At 37.9% G+C, this 23733-nt stretch overlaps 1 protein-coding gene across 1 annotated transcript in view; it reads right to left on the reverse strand.

The window, feature by feature from the left end:
- Positions 1-8986: 8986 nt before the first annotated feature.
- Positions 8987-23733, reverse strand: part of PEX14 (peroxisomal biogenesis factor 14) — a 429065-nt gene continuing 414318 nt past the window's right edge. The window contains exons 5-9 of the mRNA XM_053691485.1: positions 22692-22777; positions 22416-22518; positions 12253-12350; positions 11474-11565; positions 8987-10828 (exon numbers count right to left, since the gene is read on the reverse strand). Coding sequence (XP_053547460.1) covers positions 10408-10828; positions 11474-11565; positions 12253-12350; positions 22416-22518; positions 22692-22777 — 800 coding nt within the window. The 3' untranslated portion in view covers positions 8987-10407. The remainder of the gene's footprint in view (positions 10829-11473; positions 11566-12252; positions 12351-22415; positions 22519-22691; positions 22778-23733) is intronic.

A 23733-nucleotide genomic window follows, 5' to 3' on the forward strand; every position in this document is an offset into this window, starting at 1 on the left:
TTTAGTGTAATGTTAGGTTTAACTGTAAGACAGGTTAGGTTTTATTTCACAGGTAAATTTGTATTTATTTTTACTAGGTAGTTAGTAAATAGTTAATAACTATTTACTAACTAATCAACCTAGTTAAAATAAATACAAACTTACCTGTGAAATAAAAAAATAAAACATAAGATAGCTACAAGGTTTTATTTTACAGGTAAGTATTTATTTAGTTTTAAATAGGAATTATTTAGGTATTAATTGTAATTTTTATTTGGAATTATTTTAATTATGTTAAAGTTAGTGGGTGTTAGGGTTACGTTAGGGTTAGGTTTAGGGGTTAATAACTTTAGTATAGTGACAGCGACATTGGGGGCAGATTAGGGGTTAATAATTGTAGTTAGGTGGCAACGACATTGGGGGCAGCAGATTGGGGTTAATAATATTTAACTAGTGTTTGCGATGCGGGAGTACGGCAGTTTAGGGGTTAATATGTTTATTATAGTGGTGGCGATGTCCAGAGCGGCAGATTAGGGGTTAATAATTTTATTTTAGCGTTTGAGACGCGGGAAGGCCTAGGTTTAGGGGTTAATAGGTAGTTTATGGGTGTTAGTATATTTTGTAACACTTTAGTTATGAGTTTTATGGTACAGCTTTGTAACTACTGACTTTCAGGTGGCAGTACAGCTCTTGTAGTTATAGGCTGTTCCGCTCACTTTTTGGCCGAACAAGCAAACTCGTAATACCGGCGCTATGGAAGTCCCATTGAAAAATGACTTTTTGAAAGGTGTGGTAGTAACGTTGTGTGACGGCCAAAAAGGTGTGCGGTACAGCTATACCTACAAGACTCGTAAAAGCAGCGGTAGTGGAAAAGCAGCGTTATGAAGCTTTTTCACTCATAACGCACAACTTGTAATGAGTGTTATTTAATAAACCTGATATTGTGTAAAGTTTATAAGATATAACCAATGGAAACAATGTTCACTAGGAGTCTAACAAAGTCTAGAGAGACTGAGTAGGAACGGCTTACAAATCTAACCTCTTATACTTAACTTGTGTTCTTGGATCTTGTTGAATCCAGTAGTAATTCTACCACCAGGAAAGTTCCTCTGAAAGGAAAGATGCTTGTCATAACCTTCGACTTATTTTTTTTATAATAGGTTTCAGGTGATACCACCCATAAACTAGTGGTAACTTATCCAGATATTTAGCATGTTGCCTAAAATGTTTCCAAGAGTTCTTATTTGTTCTATATGTCTCACTAGCTGGAGACATAAAGCTTTATCCTGTGAATAAGGTGCATATCCACAGGATGATCGAGCATATTCATCTGTCAAAGGAAAAGTTTATACAAGTCGTCAAAATAGGTGCAATGGACTGCAGGAACATCTGAGATTTTCATAAAAAGGCTAAAAAAAATTCAAATCTGCTACACAAATAGAAGAGGCTGACACCACTCTTCAGGAATCCATACCATAAAACCCTTTACACTTAAACCTTGGCATTAAGAAGTCTAACATCAGCACACTGATGTAAAGTCTAGGGTTATCCAGGATAATGAAAACTGCTTCAAGCAATCATTTTGTTATGGTATATGTATAGGCATCAACTTCACACAAGAAGAAAAGTCTTTGTCAGTATGGCTACTACTGGAAAAGCCAGGGTCAGCTCCCCTAAACCAACATGAGGATTCAAAAGGAGCTCTGTACCACGGCCACTTATTACTTAGGACTCAATTTGAGCTGTCAATCTTCTCGGTCAGAAGAGACCGGGAGATTTAAATTCTCCACATAAGAAGTGGAGAACAGGGCCAGGGAAGCCGCCTGATGACCGCTGCTTGATAAATCCTAACTGCGGCTTCACTTGTGCGAAGATGCAGTTGAAGGGCTTAATAAATCAAGCCCTGGGTGTCATGAAGATGAGGGAGAAGTAAAAGTTTGGATTTGTATCACTGCTCCCTCCTAATTACAGAGGTGATTGTAAAAAACAAATCAGAATACAAGTAATACGGCAGAAAGTGTTTCAGAATTAAAGAATAACAGGTTTATAAAAGGAAGAAAATAAAACCAGACTGTTGCCCATTTGGAAAAAAACCTAGAATATTTAGCTTGTAACCAATACAAATTTTTACACATTGGAAGTGTTTCTTTAGGTTTAAACTCCATAATGGCTGCTGAAGTACCTAGACCCTATGTTATCTGGGAAATGGACTATTTATCAATACACCAAGACCTCCCCAACACAACGCAGGCAAGAATGGTAGCAGCATAGAGGAAGAGAGGTCATCCAAAAATGTAATATTTCTACCCATCTCATGTGAACATGAGCAATATAAGCATCTGTTACAAATACAATATCAGAACATCATAAGGAAAAAGGCAATGCAATTGATAATTTATGTCACTTAGATTATTAAAAATAATGTTAATTATCTAAAAAAAGTTTAGTAATGTAGATGTTGTATTCATACAATATTAAGTAGATGGGCTAGGACCCGTCTTTACTATAAGAGATTAAGTAAAAAAATATACTATGTACATGAAAGCCACAACTAAACATATTTAAAACATGTTTACAAGAAAAGGTTAGAGCTGTTTAAATTGATATTGAAATTAAAAGGAAATACATCCTTCATAGATAAGTATTCACTGTTTAACAAGGACAACCACTCACACAAAATAACTAGTTATTACAAGACTTCTGTAGTCTTGCAGTAGTCAGCTTACATACAAACAGTGTCAAAATCTTCTGAATGCATTATCATCTGCAATGTGCGTTTACAATTCTCACAACAGGAAAACTAACAATTTAAAGCTAAATTATAGGGGCAAAATACAATGAAAACAGTTCGTTTTTTGTTTTTTTTAACTTTGCAAGATATATATATCAATCACAAACAGTTTTATGCCACCTTTAAGAATCTATCTTGGCAACATAAGCACAGGATTGGTATAAAAGAGGAGCTGAGCTACTTGTTCTGCTACAAGACCACAAAAGCTAAGCTGCACAGGGGTGATAATCACATTACCCCTGATTTATAGCTTATAGATCATATCTAAACCTTATACAGGTAGCCCTCGGTTTACGCCGGGGTTAGGTTCCAGAACAAATGGTTGTAAATCGAAACCATTGTAAATTGAAACCCAGTTTATAACATAAGTCAATGGGAAGTAAGGGAGTTAGGTTCCAGGCCTCTCTCAAAATTGTCATAAGTAACACCTAATACATTATTTTTAAAGCTTTGAAATGAAGACTAAACAGCATTATAAACCTAATAAAATAATCGCACAACACAGAATATATAATTAAACTAAGTTAAATGAACAAAAACATTTGCTAAACAGCATTATAAACCTAATAAAATAATCCACAACACAGACTTCACTTGCATTTTTCTGCAAACAGTTCTTTCTATACATTCCAATCTGGACTGATTTATATACAGGAAGATCTGGTTCCTTTGAAATCTCCTCGATAGCTCAGGTCTGGTTAAACTGATTAATTTCAACTTGCTTGGCTTTGCTGTAACACAAGCGGACAGCTCCACCTACCGGCTATTTTAATCAATGCACTGCTTCTCAATGCTTTTCAATAGCAGTCACATGACTGGAAAAAAATTTTGTTATTCTGAAACGGTGCAAATTGAACCGTTGTAAACCGAGGGCCACCTGTAATTTGCTTCTAAGTAAACAAAACACCGCAGGCAGCTTGCTAGAAAGTTACACTATTGTTTTGCACATCGGCTTTTAATTGTTGATTAATCAAAGCAATTAGCAGTTAGTCTGTTTTAAGATCAACTCACTAGGCAACTGATTGGTTAAATCAAAGGAAACAGAGAAAGACCAGGAAGCAAATATGTTTTGATAAAAGGAAAATCCAAAAGCCAGTAATGAATAAACAAGCCTTAAATGAAAGTTAAAATCTCTCATCCTGCCTGGCCTGTACTCATCCCTCTGCAAATATTTTACCTTATTAGGAGCAAATATAATATATTTTTACAGAAAGGCATTTCTTTTACATGAGATTTTCCTCTCTGTCTGGTCCACGTCGTTAGCAGGTTAAAATCATTGTAATATAGTGTGTTATTTCTTGTGTCAGAGAGTTTAGAGGAACCTCCTGTGGGATTGGTAGCTCAGTAATACGGTTTGTGTTTCTGTTAATATGTTTAATTACGTACTCCGTAAGAACACTGCTTGTAAGTGGGGAGCCCTGCCCCAAAAGATGTGTTTAAATATTTTCTGCATTTTTTTTCTCACTTTTTTTTTTATTCTTACTTCTATTGAGAATACGTGAACGTGCACGCAATATTCTAACTTCGTCTTTTTGCGCTCGTTAGGTAAGCGGGAGATCGAAAACAGTTTACTTTCAACTCATAATACGCGCACAAAAAGCTTACTTCAAGTGCAATTAACTCATAATCTGGCCCATAATGTGTGTATGTATATATACGTATACATATGTATATATATGTGTGTATATACTGTATGTATTTACAGACTAAAGAAACGGTTAGTGGGCATATTTTATCCTCCTTACTCTTGGAACCATCATCAACATTTCAGACGTTATACCGCAAATTGCTACACCCCTGAGCAAAGAAGGCTGTAGATGAAGCAGTCAAATAAAATATTTCTATAGAAGCATCAGAAATTAAAAAAAAAAATAGCCAGCAGAAAGAGGGATAGAGTCTCTAAAACCTATTGACAAAAGCAGACTAACAGATTAAATCCCAGAGGGATTATTACAAATTGCAGGTCACTCAGATAGTACAAATGACTGACATATAAATATAACAGAGACTCAATTTTTTTTTTCTATTTCAATTTCTCATCAACAATTAGGTCATTAAGTATTTGGATAGTGACACAATTTTCATAGCTTTGTCTCTGTACACAACCTCATTTTAAATGGAAATTAAGATGTGATTGAAGTGCAGACTTTCAGTTTTAATTAATGAGGTTTAAACAAAAATATAATAAAAAAAAGTAAAAGCTTCTGTAAAAGAAACACAGAAAGAGTCCATGAAGTCAAACATATATGGGATAGTCCACACATAGATGATTAGACAGCTCCTCTCCTTAATCCATATAAAGGTGAAACAGGAGGAGTGTCGATCCTAAAAAGAAACACAAAGGAGGCACCACATTGTGTAAACAATTCAAGATCCAGTGGAAATCCATCAGTGAAATGGATACTCAGAAAAGTGGAAGCAAACCTATGTACTGGTGTAGCCAATCAGAACAATTTGAAGCAGTTTACTGTTCCTTTAATACTTGATACTAATGAATGAAGTCTGGAACCTATCAAAACCACCAAGTTCTGCGTTTTCTCCCTAGTGATGCTTTGCCAGGCCTTTACTGTAGCTGTCTTAAGTTGTTGTCTGTCTGTGGGTCTTTCTGCTTTTAGTTTTGTCTTCCGCAAGTTAAATGCACGTGCCATTGGGTTGAGGTCAGGTGACTAACTGGGCCATTCAGGAATATTCCACTAAAAGCTCTGTGGTTGGTCTTGTAGTTTGTTTTGGGTCATTGTCCATCTGTACTGTGAAGCGCCATCCTATCATTTTGCAGCATTTGGCTGATTCTCAGTAGATAGCAGATCCCTATACACTTAAGAAGCAATCCTGCTGCTTCTGTCAGCATTCACATGATCAATAAACACTAGTAAACCATACATGCCCATGCTATAACACTACCTTGACCATGTTTCACAGATGTGTAATGCTTCAGATCATGAGCCATTCCTTCCCTTCTCCATACTTTTCTCTTATTCTGGTAAAGGTTGATCTTAGTTTAATCTGACCAAAAATATTGTTCCAGTTCTGCACAAGCTTTTTTTAGGTTTCCTAGTAAAGTCTTATCTGGCCTTCCTATAATTTAGGCTTACCAATGGTTAGCACATTGTGGTAAACCCTGTGTTTTTACTTTCATTAATTCTTCTCTTGATTGTATATAACTATATACCTACCTCCTGGAAAGTGGTCACGGCATGGCTAGATGTTATAAAGGAAGAGGAAATAATATTGTGATTATCCATCACAGTTGTCTTCCATTGTCATCCAGGCCTTTTGGTGTTGCTGAGCTCACTAGTGTGTTCCGTCTTTTTAAGAATGTACCAAATTGTTGATGTGGCCACTCCTAATGTTTCTGCTATCTCTCTGATAGGTTTGGATCTCATAATGAGAGTTCACAGCAACAGCTACCAAATGCAAAAGCCACTGTTTGACTCAACTCCAGACCTTTTAAAGGCTTGTTAGTGAAATGAGCTTCTCAGTCAATTGTCCACTTAATTTTGATCCATAAAAAAAGGGGCTGCATATAAAAAGTGCTGCAATTTATAAAACATTCACCAAATCTTTATGTAACTACCATCAAATTAAAGCTGACAGTCTGCACTTTAGACCCAGATTCATTACATAACTTCAACTCCAAAAAGCTAACGTAACTATAACTTCATCAATGTCCAAATACTTATGGACCTAACTGTATTTACCTATCTACAGGATAAGGTGAAAATAAGTACTGTATACTACATGAACATCTCGCCAACCTAGAAATGAATGAAAGATTGGTACCAATTAGAGCAGGGTGTCCAACCTTTGCAACTGAGGAACTACATAAGATTATTCCCCATTTTAAATGAACAAGTAATAAACACATCTAAGAATATCATAATTATGAGATTGTTTTTTCATGATAGCACCTAGCTTGCTGGCCTGGCGTTCTACATAGTGAGTCCTATGACTCCTAACTCTGGTGATCATAATAAATTGTATCTTCCTTAAAGACAGAGTTCACAGCATTTTCAGATTTGCTTATCAAGAAACAGTCAAATCTAATAATTAATTGACATGTTTATCAGTGAACCTACACAATGACAAACATAACAATCTCCACATGCTTGGCATACTATCAACTTGTCTCTCCAAAATTGAACTTCTCACAGCTGAGCCTGCAATATTTTGGAGAATAAACTATTTAAAGTAATGCAGATCTCAGCATTATTCATGGTGTTAGTGTCCCTTTAAGGGTAATTAGACATGGAAGAATGATACCCAGGGAGCAGAGGTGGGGCAGCTGGTCTTGCATAATAAGGCTGGCAGCTTGTACAAAATGTTAGCAGCGGCCTTTTTACAATTAATTCACATCAAGCAGCCTTTATTTTCCAGTGTTTAGCAAATTATGACCCATAACAATGTAGAATCCCGTGAAATAGTGACGAATGCATTATTTCACTTAAAGATTTATTTTTCTGGTATTAATAGAAGTATAGTGTAACTCTTTGAGTGCCAGTGAAGGCATTGCAATGTGGTAGGGACCCCACTGGCAGAGAAGAGGTTAAATTAAATATTTTAACAGAAAGGCAAATCTAAAATAGTTTTATATAATAAAACAGATACAAAGGAACGTATAACAAAGAACACTGCGCCATGTAAATGTTTCCTTCCATACCGCTTACAGTTCAGTTTATTGCATGTATTTATGGGATCTGTAAGCTAGCGATTTATACGAATAAGAGAGAGAATTGGAAATTTGTATTCAGTAAAATCTGTCCTGCTCTGCAGCAGAAGCGATCCCACGGTTTATCTGCCTTATAAGTCCATCACATGCAAAACTGACAGCTTTTTATAACAGTTTTTTTTATCTATTCAATTTTATTTTTAATTTGGAGCATTTTGGCTTTCTGGAAGACGCTTGTCCTTGAAGAAGGATTTATACTTTCTCAGCCCTTGGCTTCGCTCTCTGTTTGAAAGGACTGTTTTAGTAGATGAACGTCCATTTATGGAACAGAAAAAATTACTTAATTCTTCAATGTAAAAGGAGAATTTTATGCTGTGCACTTTATTTAAACTCAATTTTCTTTTTAAGTGCATAGTATACATCAGCAGTAATAACTGAATTTCAAAACATCTGCATACAAAAAAATATTTTAAAATCATGTAAAACTTGCAAAACTCTGTATATTGCTCTAACAATCAGTATCAAACCACTTGAAACTCTGTTAAGTATGTTTAGCTTACCTACCTTGAATGTGACTAGTAAGGGCTCGCTGTAAATTAGTTTGTGCACTTCTCTAAACAATCACAATGTAATCTGTACTTCTTTTTGGGTCAGTGAAACCTTGCAGAAACACTGACATCACTAAATCTTGGCTGGTTGAACCAAGGGTAGTGATAGTCAGGAAATCACAGTATGCTTGATAAATGGTAGGAATTATATTATTATATTCTACTTCCACTTTGTTTTTTAAACCATCCCCAAAAGTTTATGATTTCATAGACAATGTTTTATTAGTGACAGATCAATTCATGCTCAAACTTTGTGCAGGAAAGTGGAGTCAACTCTGTTTGGTAAGGACTCTGGTCCTTCTTTACATGGATATAGAAGTCAGACCCTGCGTTAAAGGGACAGTCAAGTCCAAAAAAAACTTTCATGTTTCAAAAAAGGGCATGTAATTTTAAACAACTTTCCTCTTTACTTTTATCACCAATTTTGCTTTGTTCTCTTGGTATTCTTAGTTGAAAGCTAAACCTAGGAGGTTCATATGCTAATTTCTTAGACCTTGAAGGCTGCCTCTAATCTAAATGCATTTTGATAGTTTTCCACCACTAGAGGGCATTAGTTCACGTGTTTCATATAGATAACATTGAGCTCATGCACGTGAATTTACCATGGAGACAGCTCTGATTGGCTAAAATGCAAGTCTGTCAAAAGAACTTAAATAAGGGGGCAGTCTGCTGAGGCTTAGATACAATTTAATTGCAGAGGTAAAACGTGTATAATTATAACTGTTGGTTATGCAAACCTGGGGAATTGGTAATTAAGGGATTATCTATCTTTTAGAGCAACAACAATTCTGGTGTTGACTGTCCCTTTAAGTACTGGGGGGACAAATATCATTATGGTTCATGTGTAAAATGTTCAGCCTATAAAAGTTAACAAACATTTATTTTCATAGAACACGCAATAGTGTAGTCCAAAGAAATAAGAAACCAGATCTCACACTTGGCTAAATAGTGTAGATTATCTTTATTACAATTATGTACAATTAAAGTGTTTTACTGGAAATCTATACATTAGCACACTAATTAGCACAGCTGACTGATGACTTATGGGTGGGCGCTGTTGCATTCATGCAATATGTGGTTACTTGATCAACTCAATACGTACTACAGTTGTTACACCTCAGTCCAAGTCTATGACTAAGACTTTCACATTTATGGTCTATGGTGTCTCCAGACACAATTTAACCATTTAGTTGCCGAAGGTGGTTGTGGCACTATCTGTGACCAGAGGGGTTAAAAAAAAACAACTATCCTGTGTATTCTGCATCTGTTATCTTCCTAATATTTCTCAATGGCTTCACATTTTATATTCTTTAGCAAAATGTTTTAGGGACAATAATATCTCTGCAAACCCACAAGTGGATGTGAAATGTGTTAACCTGTGTAATTCATATAATGCTGATGGCTTCCATGCATCGTGTAGACTTGCATTTTCTTCACCGTCTGGATAGTAGATACATTTCTAGCTCCAACTGTAATCCAAGAAGTGATCTAATGCTAGCAGGCTCTGGCAGTGTAGAATTAGGGCTTGAGCGAGCTGCATTGTCTGAATGATGCGCAAGCTCATGTTTGAGGCCTATTTGTGTCTGATGGAGATTGTGAATATTTTAGGAAGTAACATACTGGTTAACAAATGTAGCAGAATTTCAAAATCTATCCACATTAGAAAAAGAGAACGTTCTAAAAGGAACAAGCAATTATTTTATTGGCTAATTAAAACCACCACTTGTATTAAGTGATACGATGTGAAGATATAAAACCCCCGGCACAGAATTGATGTCCATGACCAATATATTCTCTGTCATGTGTACAAGGCTGGTATCAAACTCAAGAGCAGCTTTCGGTGTCCTAACAACAGTGAGCAGAGTGTGACCACTGCAAGTCACCAAAAGAGTAGCAGCTGGATGCAAGAGGGCAATTAATGAATTTATATAAACATTTGGTTTTCATTTAATTATAAATTGAATATTTTTGTTTTATTAGTTATTTAGAGAAGGGGAATGTGTTTCTAGTAAATTTGTTCACTGGGTGTGACGTTTAGCAACATGTTCCAAATTTGCTTATATAATATGCAATCCGTGATGTACACATTACAACCCATAGGTGGTAAGATTGGGGTTTGGGAAGAGGAAACATAAGTAGCCCATGATTTTAGCAGTTATGGAGCAGGGATAAACCACTTGCAGAGGCACTGCAGGACTCAACTCTGGTATGCAAGAGTGTGTTTATCTCCATAACTGCACACTGATCTTCATGACAATACACCACCACGGAATCCATATTGTAGTCTATCTGAGAAAGAGCCCCAAAACACTTCAGGGTAATGAGATATGAGGGGTCAGGGGACACTCAACCTCACGTTGCGTTCACTCCATTTCGTTGCTAGCTCCCTCTGGTCGACGCAGCTTCTCCACCTGCTCATTTATTTGTCCATCCCCCCCTCTCCGATCTTCAGTCTGCACACCCAGGCGATCTTCATCCACTTGTCCAACATCTTCTTCCTCCTCCTCTTCTTCTTCCCCCTGTATCTCCATCCGCACCTGGCTCTGGACATCAATCTCAGACTCCTGTACACCAGTAGGACCCAGGTGATGAGAGTTCACCTTTGTTCCATCCGGGCTGTGATTTTCTTTCACAGGAGAAGAGGAACTGGACTCATTGCTTACTGGAGAGATGTCACTGCTGCTATTGTGGTTCAATGCTGCTGGGCTTGATAATGTGGGGGGTTTTACTGGTATTTGCCAGGCTGGTATCTTGGGAGCAGATGGAGATGGTGGAAATTGTCTCCTACCAAAGCCAAATGCAAAGTGTTAGAAGGTAACAGATACATGACTGTGACTTTATGATATTTACTACATGGTAGTTGTGACACTGTGTTAGATTATATAGAAATGTGTTCTGGTAAATTCTAAATAAAGGTGGCTTAATAAATAGAAAATGATAGCTACATTATGTATTGGTGCACACGTTTACAGCAAGAGAGGAACAAGTGGAAAATGTGTTACCTCATTGGGGTACTAAACTCATAAATCATGGAGATATGCAAACTTCTTTATTACTAGTTCTTACTTTAAATACCTAAACAAAGTTTATTATGTATTTTATATTAAAGAGCAGCAGTGCAGTAACATGATCAATACCGCAATCAATCGGCATGCAGTAGCCTGAAGATAACTGAACAACAGTTGTCGTACAGTCTTCTCCCATGAAGAGTTTCAGTACAGCTGTATGACGGTTCCAGAAAGATGCCACGTGCTAGTGATTTAATGGTCTATATATATATCATATGGACACAATTTAATAGGTTTGACTGCAGGTAGATGAAACATATAATTCTGTACTTACATAGTTTAGTTTCAACCTATTATGAATGGGAAGCAAATGCCATTGTAAATTAGCTGTTGCAATAATCTGCACCCTAAGGTTTGTTACCTGTTTAAAAGAAGTCCCTTCAAAGAATAGATCTCAGACTTCAACTCCTGGATATTTTGTGATTCCAGTATGGTATTGGTAGAGCTGGATGCCTAAAGGTAAATAGATACCTTATTACAAAAGTATAATCAGGCAAAATAAACTTATATTTACAGTTTATATAGCAAAATACTGAATCTAAAAGGAAATGTCCTCAAACACACTTCTAGCTTAGACATTCTCTATTATAAAGTATTATTTCAAATGCACTACTTAATGTCCATTACACAAGAGGATGCCCAGGTATATTTTCTCAAGAGTGTATAAATTGTACCATAGGATATTCTGGATTTAGAGCACATCATATACAAGGGACGTTATGGCCCTGGTGTAACATAAAACATCACTACACAATGCTTTAGTACCTTTGTTAAGAGATACAATATACATTCCTATCTTGCACATTATCTCTAACCTGATAATTGTCAGAGAGGGCAACAATAATGTTTTGCTTTATATTGTGGTGACACCCTCTCTAGTATCCAATGACATTGTCCCAGGCAACAAACCCTAAGTACCACACTGCTACCACTTACCTGTTGTCAGGTTGTCTGTCCAGCTACTTTGTTTGAAGCACAATGCCACTGATAGGAGATTTCATATAGAGGACATCACAGCCCATGATAGCGTCACCACAAAACTGATCATGTCAACAGTGACAGACACCAATATTATGTGTAGCACAAAGTTTGGGTGGGTGAGGTATCAAAGGCAGGTCAGTCATAACTCAAATCACTAACCTTGGAAACAGCAAGTTCATGGGACAGTTCCTGGATCTTCTGTTGCTGCTGTACCAGCAGTTCCTGCACAGCTGCAAGTGTTGTCTGTAGCTGAGTGACTGCAATAAAGACAAGTACATGGTATGTGCAGGATAACAGTGTAGCTGAGCGACTGCGATAAAGGCAAGTACATGCTAAGTGTAGGATAATCGTATAACATTGTCATCTGTAGCTGAGTGACTGCGATAAAGGCAAGTACATAGTATGTGTAGGATAACAGTATAACTGTCAACTGGAGCTGAGCGACTGCAATAAAGACAAGTACATGGTATGTGTTGGATAACAGTATAAAATTGTCATCTGCAGCTGAGTGACTGCGATAAAGACAAGTACATGGTATGTGCAGTATAATGGTATAACATTATCATCTGTAGCTGAGTGACTGCGATAAAGACAAGTACATGGTATGTGCAGTATAACGGTATAACATTGTCATCTGTAGCTGAGTGACTGTGACAAAGACAAGTGCATGATATTTGTAGGATAACAGTATAACATTGTCATCTGTAGCTGAGTGACTGCGACAAAGACAAGTACATGGTATGTGCAGGATAGAAGTATAACTGTCATCTGTAGCTGAGTGACTGTGATAAAGACAAGTACATGCTAAGTGTAGGATAACAGTATAACATTGTCATCTGTAGCTGAGTGACTGCGATAAAGGCAAGTGCATGGTATGTGTAGGATAACAGTATAACTGTGAACTGGAGCTGAGCGACTGCAATAAAGACAAGTACATGGTATGTGTTGGATAACAGTATAACATTGTCATCTGTAGCTGAGTGACTGCGATAAAATACATGGTATGTGCAGGATAACAGTATAACTGTCATCTGTAGCTGAGTGAGAGCGATAAAGACAAGTACATTCTAAGTGTAGGATAACAGTATAACATTGTCATCTGTAGCTGAGTGACTGCAATAAAGACAAGTACATGGTATGTGTTGGATGACAGTATAACATTGTCATCTGTAGCTGAGTGACTGCGATAAAATACATGGTATGTGCAGGATAACAGTATAACTGTCATCTGTAGCTGAGCGACTGCGATAAGGACAAGTACATTCTAAGTGTAGGATAACAGTATAACATTGTCATCTGTAGCTGAGTGACTGCGATAAAGGCAAGTACATGGTATGTGTAGGATAACAGTATAACTGTCAACTGGAGCTGAGCAACTGCAATAAAGACAAGTACATGGTATGTGTAGGATAACAGTATAACATTGTCATCTGTAGCTGAGTGACTGCGATAAAGATAAGGACATGGTATGTGCAGGATAAAAGTATAACATTGTCATTTGTAGCTAAGTGACTGCGATAAAGTACATGGTATGTGTAGGATAACACTATAACATTGTCATCTGTAGCTGAGTGACTGCAATAAAGACAAGTACATGGTATGTGCAGCACAACAGTATAACATTGTTGTCTGTAGCTGAGTGACTGCAATAAAGTACATGGTATGTGTAGGACAACAGTATAACAATGTCATCTGTAGCTGAGTGAACGCGATAAAGTACATGGTATGTGTTGGATAACAGTATAACATTGTCATCTGGGGCGACTGTGATTAATACAAGTACATGGAATGTGCAGGATAACAGTATAACATCAGCATCACAGCTATGAGGGATCACAGCATCTGAATGGATGACATATAAAGGTGAATAAATAAAACCAAATGGTAAGGGACAAACAATGGCTGTAGACAAAAGCAGAAGAGGTATGCCTTGAAGGCTTACTGAAGGTGTTTGTACTTATTATAAGTTTTGGTCATACCATTACATTTTTTTCTTTACATGCTAAGTGACAGCACAGAAAGCAAATAATTACTTTTGACCATTGGGTCAATAACCGTTTGGAGAAGGGCAGAGACTCAAGTGTGTAGGGAAAAAGCCACTATTATAAGACTGTACAGTTAAAGGAACACTGATATGGCTTGGAGCCATAACACAAGGATGTGGGCAACATAAATGTTACTGAATACCCCTGAGCTGTATCCAGACTGAAGGAAATGGTGTAAATGTTGTAACTGAAGGTAATACATAGTAACCTGAATTGCATGTGATGGGTGTGAATATGGAGATAAGTTTCCATCAGAGTGATAATGGGAATTGGGAATGTACAGGTTCATTATCATAGCTGCATAAATGGAACAAATTGGGAGGACAGCATGAAACTGGTCTTCATTTTTGGGTACAATGAATAAAATCCTTCTCCCTACTCATGAAAGGGGAGAGGCTGAATTGTCACTAAACAGATAAGTTCTTCCTCTGTAAGCAAGAAAGCTTAGTGAAGAGGATAGTCTGGGTGAATTTAGAAAATGAATAATTTGGAGAGAGGGAATGAAGAGAAATGTATACAGCAGGAACAATGTCTTGCAGCCATGTGACTGAGGTAAAGCTGAGCCATATCTCTTGGAAGTGGGAAACCCTACCTACTGCTAGGCTAATCACCAGGTAAAAAATGGCCCTGTTAGGAGTTTGGGGTTTTAGGTGTAACCAGAAAGAACTCTTATGTTTCCAGGGAAATCCTAATGGTAGCGCTAAGGTAGGAGGCAGGTTGGCAGCAGAAGGAAGATCCTTTAGGGGAAGAATAAAATTGCTTTTTTGCCCCCCGGTGATTTTTATTTGTATAAGTGTATTAAATCGAACACTTATTTTGGTCCTAACCTCTTCAGTGTTTCCAAAATACACTTACAGCAAGGCAAAACATCATAAGAGCACTTCCCTGACCCTTACTCCTCCTCTATAAAATCAGACGTAACTTCATGGATGGAAAAAATCCTTCTTAGCATTTGTTTTTAAAGCTCTGTCAAGAGCTTTGATATTCTGAACAACCTATTTTGCTCTAAGTACATGGGCCTTAAGTTATTTCCCTGTATGATCATATTTATAGACAGAATAAGGATTATTTAGAGCAGGGGTATCAAGCTTATTGTATCTGGGGGCCACAGGCCAAGTGTTATTCTCCCATGGGGGCCACTTGAACAGAGTGAGTGCTCTGGAAATGTATATACTAGAAACTGGGAGAGACATATAATCAAGTAGTAGTGCATGGTAGGAGCTGTAGACACACACAGTGTATATTTATCTTGTGATTGCCAAGTGAAGTGATCATTCTGGAACTGAATAAAAAGTGGCCTTTATCCAAGCAGTGCATAATTGGAGTCTATACTTGACAATGCATGCTTATCTGTATATTTATTGTGTGAATACCTATATAGAACATCAACATATAACGCCTCTTAAAACACTAAAAAAATTGATGCGGCCAAATAAATAATTTTCCTAATAAACAAGGGAGGGCCAGATTAAACTATCTTGAGGGTCGCATATGGCCCCAGGGCCAGTTTTTGAGATCACTGATTTAGAGTCGCTTATTTACCTACAGATAATGATTATTTTAACCAGTTCTGGCAGTTCAAGGGAAATGTTGGAACAAGAGATCAGATTTTGTTTAGCCAATAGAAGAAGAGTGGGTCTAGAGCTAATAACATGAGTTAAAATCTGCTACTCCATAAATCCCCTCTGTAGTTTTATGGTGTTTTAAAGCTTATGAAGTTCACTCCTAATGCAGAGGGGTAAAGAACACAATTGTGCGCTAAAGTGGAAATTCTAAGACAAATATTCTGTAGAGTGGAGCTCACAGTGGACCAAATGAAATCCAACAACAATTGAGACTGCAAAAGCCCTTGTTGGGTAGAGTGAATAGGCAGATATGGCATATCAGAGGATCCTGTAGCGATAGCTCCAGGAGGGGCAGTTGGGAGGAAGAGTTATCGCTTGTTTATAAACATATTACACAGCACTGTAACATTAAGTATACAGTTATGGAGTGCAATAATCATAACACATATACATAAACCATAAGGGTACAGGGCCCTGCCCTTGTGTCACTGTAAGCTGTAAACCATCTTTACATAAATTGATCAACAGTACAGGTGAACTTGTGAGCTTACACTCTAAAGGGTTTTAGTGTATACCACCTAAGCAATACAAAGACCTTTACCTGGCTGTCTGAGGGGAACTTGCTTTGTAAAAATCACAGGTGCTTAGGTCTTCTGAAGATTGTGTGGGTGTAGCATGGTCCTATTCTGGCTAGGCTAAGGAAGGAGAATGCGGCCTCGGTTGTTAGTATTTGTTTGAGGTGGAGAAAATAAGGAAACTACCATGAAAAGTGAGACAACATTGCCAGAATAATGTCCCATTTCTGTGTTTCACAACCAAAGAGTACACATTGCTGGAAATTACAGAGGAAATCTGAAGCGTGTGAAGCCCGGAGCTGTACTCAGGACCAGAATCTTCCAGGAACTAGGAAAGAAACTGGCACAGCCAAACGGACATAAACTTAGAGAACCACAAACAAAACTGAGGTCCAGCAAATGTAAATTGAGTGTAAGGAAGGAGATTTCAGAGGAAATGCTTAAAGGGACATTCCAGTCAAAATATAAATGCACATAGATTTATTGCATCTTTGAGTAAAAACATATTTTCAATATACATTTATTGGCAAAGATGCTTCAATTAAGAGTTATCACTGTTGTAGTGTTAACAATTTTCTCTGCAAGTGCATGTGAAGCATAGCTAGATATTTTCACTGCGTCCACATTTTATATAATGCAGCTACTCAGATCATCCGTGGGGCTTGTATTATGCCAGTAATTAACAAATTGAGTCATTACCAGATGGTACAAGCACCTTAGGCTCTCCGAACAAGTGTTATGTTTAAAATGCTGGTGCACAGTGCATACTTAAATACACTTTTGAAACAGCTATAGCTTATATTAGAAGCAGTTTTGCTAATGCATGTATATTACAAAATTGCTTCTGTTCAATACAGAAATGCACCTATGTGGTTTCCAATTTGGGCTGGAATATCCCTTTAAATATCTATCTGTTCTCAAATCATTATACAGATCAGCATATATATTATTACTATTGCTTATTACTGAGCTACCTTTGGGGGACCCAAAAAAAATTGGCCCCAGGGCCCTCGGCTGAGTAGGGCTGCTACTGGTATTCTAACCAATTTTATTTTTGAATTAAAATGTCCATTTCAGTAAAATATAGTGTCAGCAGAAATGTTATACAGTGGTGTGAAATGCAAGTCTGCAGTTTATCTGATGCTTGTTCCTTCTAGTTATGGCATTAATTCTTGTGCATTTAGGCCCATTTTCAACTGCTACCCAAAAGCACACAAACACGCTGTGCCTCTGGAACTGCTGTCCACTGTCGGCAATTTATGTGCTTTCTGTATAATCTTTTCCCTCCCCTCTCATCGGTGGGATTTGCAATGTATCACTCTGGCGGAGGCTTGTCTGGATTGAGAAGTATAGCTGTGTGTGTCCCTTATCACAGTCAGCTATTTATCACAGACTTTATCTCGCCGTATCTCAGGCTGTGTCTCTATGTTTTATCCATCTATCCTCGGCTGTCATCATTATGACAAACCCCAGGGGGGCAGCGAGACACAGAAACAAGAGTGTCCTAGGCAGGGAAACACACACTATCTAACAAGCATCACCCATTACAAATCAGCAAAGCGTGTTCCCCCAGGGACTGCCCAGCATTACAGTTATAGGACAGGCAAACGGGGGCTGGATAAGACCACTTAAGAGTTGGAACAGCAGACATGTTTCTGATTAGTGTATTTACTATTTGCCCATCTCACAGCAGAAGAGGCTGGAACAGGATACTCTGAAAAAGGAGCATACAAATAATAGGGTTTGTTCAATATAAATAAGCGACAGGTCTGGCTATATGTATAGTAGGTATTGGGAGTATAAATATGTTGTTAGTCATTTTTTATAAATAATATCAATCTATAGAAAGTCTCAGGGACACACTACATGTGCGCTCCTGGGTAAAGGGACACACTACATGTGTGCTCCTGGGTAAAGGGACTATTCTCTAAAGTTAAAAGGTCAAACAGGGTTCCCAATTTACTTCTGTCATCTAATTTGCTTTGTTTTCTTTGTATCTTTAGTTGAAAAGCATACCTAGGTAGGTTCAGGAGCTAAGAGCTAGCTGCTGATTGGTGGCGACCGTATATGTCTGTTGCCATTGGCTTACCAATGTGTTCAGCTAGCTCCCAGTAGTACATTAATGCTCCTTCAATAAAGGTTACCAAGAGAACTAACCAAAATTGAAAATAGAAGTAAATTGAAAAGTTGTTTAAAATTGTATTCTCCATCTGATTCATGAAAGAAACATTTTGTGTTTCATGTCCCTTTAAAAAAAAGTTTATTTGTGTCGGTGTTTTCCATGAAACATATTTAAACAGGAAAAGCGAGAGGAAAATGCCCAGTAAAGGTAATTTTAGTATCGTTTTGTATTTTTCTGAAACCTAAAGTAATCTTTGTCAAATTGTTGAACTTCTGAGCATTTTATTAAAACTATGGGATCATAATTGTAGATTTGGGATTTTTTTTTTTTTAAAGATTAATTAATTCTAAATGAGGAACCTTGCGACCCTGCAACACTGCATTATTTGCCTTATAGTTTAAATCTCAGTTTTGCATTCTGGGTAGTGGCCCTTTGCCAGTCTGGAAGAATGTCTACAAACTTACGGTGTCTTCGGAACGGGAATACTCTGCGACAATGAACTCATCGTGAGTAGCTGACATACCGACATATAAACACAAAGATGACGCACGTCTAGAAGCTGCTCCCGTGCAAGATGACAAAAGACCAGAAGTGAAAAGCTTAAAGGGACACGAAACCAAACATTTCTCTTGATTCTGATACATCACACAATTTTTAACACCTTTCTAATTTACTTATATTATCTAATTTATTCTCTTGGTATTCTTTATTGAAGGAGCAGTAACACACTACTGGGAGCTAGCTGAAAGTCAATAACAAGAATGCATATATGCACAACCACCAATCAGCAGGTTCTGAGACTACCTAGGTATACTTTTCAACAAAGGATACAAAGAGAATTAAACAAATTAGATAATAGGAATAAATTGGAAAATTATTTAAAATATTACAAAAAGAATGAGGAGCGCTAAAAAATGGTATAGTGCACTAATACCAATAGCATCCACAATAGTATGTCCTTACTTATTATTATTGTGGATGCTATTGGTATTAGTGCACTATACCATTTTTCTATCAAAGATATTGCTACAGGATTCCCCTGTAAACCCCCCGGAACTTCCTTTGAGGTTACCCGTATGACAGCCAATCACGGATTTTGTAGAACAGTCACGTGATCAGTGAGCTACGTGCACAGACGCTGGAGACCTGAACCAAGACACCATCAGAATCCTGAACTAACGGTCTGTAAAAACACACGAGCAATACTGATTATCATACGGAGGTCGGGTAAGAGGTAGAGTGGGGGCAAACTATCATCGTTCTGAGATATTTCAAACAGGTGAACTAACAAACGTTATTCTGTACTAGAATCCAACATCGTCTTATCTCCTTTCAGTGGACTTATACTTGTTAGTGAACGCCATACACGAAAGTGAACGTTATCCGCTGACTATTTATATAACATTTTTTATATATTTTTCTTCATACGCTCATACCACTTGGTTTTACTATTGATATTGTGGCCACCAGTCTCTTTTTTAAACAGCGCTGATCTTTTTTCATTTAGTTTTTTTATGTTATCTGCTTTTTAATATGTATGCACATTCCTATTTACTAAGTATCTGCACATAATAATGTATGCACTTTCTGATTAACACATTATACACCTTACAGTGTACACTTTTTTTTGAACTCATATGTTTTTATTATATTAAATTTTAAAATATATATAATTCTACTGTAGAAAAAAACACAGGTCTGGTCCATCTATGGTCTATGATTAAGGTGTAAGTTTACCGCCGAAACGCGTAAGACCGAACCTGCATACACCACTATTATGTGTGTATTCTCCTTATTTTATGAAAAATTTAAGAATAAAGTCTACTACTGATTTTAACTACTGGACCAGACCTGTGTTTTTTTCTACAATTTATTCCTTGTGAGCGAGGAGGAGCTCGCTATTTGGGTCCTAGTAGATATTGAGCGGCAGCCTGAGAAAATACACGTAGGAAGTACGCAACAGCGTAACCAACTGGAACCGGCATTCACTATTGGAAGCAGCGTCCGCGAACTGTGGAGGTGTTGTGGAGACATAGGACGATTGACTCATCGGTACGGGTAAGACCTCACGCCTGATAGTGCAAAATAGAGGCATCCGATCCTGAGTGGTGAGTGCCCTGAGAGTGGGCTTTACTGTCTAATCCTAAAACACCGAAGCTGAATGTGTTTGAGTACGGCTCCTGATTGTTGTGTATAATATCACTGATCTGAAACTGTGGATTATTTCCCTGCCTACCTTTGCTTGCTATTTGGCTACACACGGAGTGAAGCACCTGTGTTTGTGTTAATATAATTCTACTCCTTGTTTCACTTCATTTACCTAGCTTTTTTAGCGTTCCTCATTCTTTTTGTAATACTTTTGTCCCTTATCTGATTATTGGGAGATATCACATTTTTTTGGTGAAGCATATAGGTAACCCGGTGAGTAGGAGCGAAACTACAGGGGGTGCAGAGGTCGCAATTTTTTTTTATATCATGTGAGTTTGACATGATGCTTCACTAGTGTCTCTGACTACAGGGGTTTGTGTTTCTGTTTTACCCATTGGTGTTTATGTGTGTGTGTGTATGTTTGTGACTGTGTGTGTATTTATGCATGTATGTGTGTGTGTATGTGTGTGACTGTGTGTGTATTTATGCATGTATGTGTGTGTGTGTATGTATGTATGTATGTATGTGACTGTGTGTGTGTATTTATGCATGTATGTGTGTGTGTATGTATGTATGTATGTATGTGACTGTGTGTGTGTATTTATGCATGTATGTGTGTGTATGTATGTATGTATGTATGTGACTGTGTGTGTGTATTTATGCATGTATGTGTGTGTGTATATGTTTGTGGAACCAGCAAATTACAGACCTTGTTACTACAGCATGGGGGGTGGGGTAAACAGTGTCAGTCTATACAGTACCACTATATACAGTACGGGGGGGGGGGGGCTGGACCATGTCACAGACTACTGTGGTCACTTTATAAAGTACTGGGGTGGGTAGGGTCAGGCCAGCCATCTCACCAGCAGATTACAGACTGTGTCACTGACTCACTATATACAGTACTGGTGGGTTAAACAGTGTCACTAAATACAGTAATAGGGGGTCAGACCATCTCACAGACAGTGGGCACAGGGTACCTCCTTTTGCAGACATGTAATCTGATTCACATTTTTTTCTTAATTACATTACATTTGTTAAATGTAAAAAAAAAAATAAAAAAAAAATAAAAAAGGTATGTATCAAACTCACTTTTTTTTGGGGGGTGGGGCCCTTCTTAGATTCTTGCACCTGGGCCCTGTGGTTTCTAGTTACGCCTCTGCAGGTGAGAGTGTATAGACTTCTCTTGTTTGTATTTTAAACTTATTTAAAATGCCATGCTCTATCTGAGTCATAAGATAACAACATGTGGGTTTCATGTCCCTTTATGCTTTTGGCTTCTGGTCTTTGTTTCCTAAGTCTTGCAAAGTATTACTCTAATTTCTTAAATCAGACTATGCACAAAAGGTAATGAGCTTGATACACTTTTCTTACAATGTATGGGAGTCTCAGGATATATATTTATATTACACTCTGCACTATGAGCTGTAAGGTCCCGGCTGGTGCACGTTACTGTAACACATTTCAGTGCACTGTTATAGCAGCACAAGGGCTCTGGGAAATGGCTCCTAAACAAACACATACAGATCAAGACTTATCTACTCACATTTCACAACTAGACAGTAAAAAAGAAAAGCCTGAACTTTCCAATGCTCTAAAGAGGCTGTCAATCTATTCCCCTTATTAATATTCAGAGGTTGGGAGCCTTTCCGTAAAAACATAATTAATTGAGGCCGCAGCGACAGTAAACAAGCAATTTCAAATTAAACCGAAATGACGGCGCCTTCATTTGCAAATGTGAACAGATTTTGCGAGCAGATAAATGAAGTCACCATATAAAGAGAAGACGGGTGCTGAAGGAGCAGGGGAGGGGGGAGGGAGCTGGTCTGTGTGTGGAGACGGGTGGGATAGAGTCGTTAATCTTTACCTGTCTGTGTCACACTGACACTCATCTCCGATATGCCGGACTCTATACGCTGCAGCTGTTTGCGGCTCTCCCTGCCGCCGACAATCAGAGGAAGCAGGTATCTCTGTATCAGGGAAGTAAACAGGCACATGAAATTCTTCTAGGGTACAGTTACTTAGGGTAAAATATCTCCTCCTTTCACCTACAAATATGTTTATTTATGCAGCATTGGAATTATTGGTAATATATTAATGTTGTACATTGTATGTGCTAACAACATGCCTGAGCATTACACACCTTGTACAGTTGATGAAAGCCAAAGGCTATCCCAGCCAAAATAATGGCAAGTGCTCCGTATTCTCTCCAGCGTGAGCCAGGGGGACCTGTGGGTTAGAAGAAACAATACTTAATACTTCATCTGAATTCCCTATAACCCCCTGGAAGTGGAGCACTGCAATGCTCTGCATACCATTCTAACAGGCAAGGGGTTAAGCGGACTGATATTAATGGCCTAGCAAAGCATCCTAAAGCCTATCTCTGAGGCTGGCGCTTCCTGCCTGAGAGCAATTTTATTGCCCCCTCCTTTTCATTATTAATGAAACGGGACTGGAATGATCTTTCACAAAAGTTCAGCGAGTCTATAAAGCCTCGGTGCTGAAATGCCAGCTCACTCGTTTTACATTAAGTGACACAAGTCTGTCTCGTGGCAAAATTAAAAAAGAAAAACGAACAGAAAGGGAGGGAGGATGAAAAAGTGAGCATAGGGAGGGAGAATAAAGATGACTTTTTTTAATACAAAAGGTAATTAATATGATGCGATGAAAGCTTCATCTTCCTGTACCGTGTCTAGACCTTCTAGATAAATGCACAGAGGTGAGTGCAGTCATCTGGGCCTAGAGTAGAACTAACGTCTGCAAATCACACATGTGCATCAGCAGTATACACACTATAAACACTACATATGAGAGGATTGTGTGCAGTTACAGTTAGCAGAGTATGGATTTAACTAAACTTGTGTTTTCCTTTGTTTGTTTTTTAAGAGAATAAAAAAAACACAAAGTCTGTTTGAGAGAGCGTCACTAGGTCTCCTTGATTGATTCCTGGTGCACTTGAGCTATGGACCAAGCCCCAACATCCTAATTTTTGTCCTCAATCCTCTGACAAGCTGTTTCGTTACCTGAAGAGAGGCACTTTTGTCATTTGCAGAGGAGTCTCCAGGAAATATATAAAGGGGGGGACATAGTAAAAATAAAGGGTCTAATAATCGCCAAAGAGCTATTAATGAAATGGTGAAAGATTCACCAATAGGTTCACGTTAATATATTTATAAAAAAAACAA

Source organism: Bombina bombina, chromosome 8 (genome assembly GCF_027579735.1).
Source record: "Bombina bombina isolate aBomBom1 chromosome 8, aBomBom1.pri, whole genome shotgun sequence".
Taxonomy (NCBI): domain Eukaryota; kingdom Metazoa; phylum Chordata; class Amphibia; order Anura; family Bombinatoridae; genus Bombina; species Bombina bombina.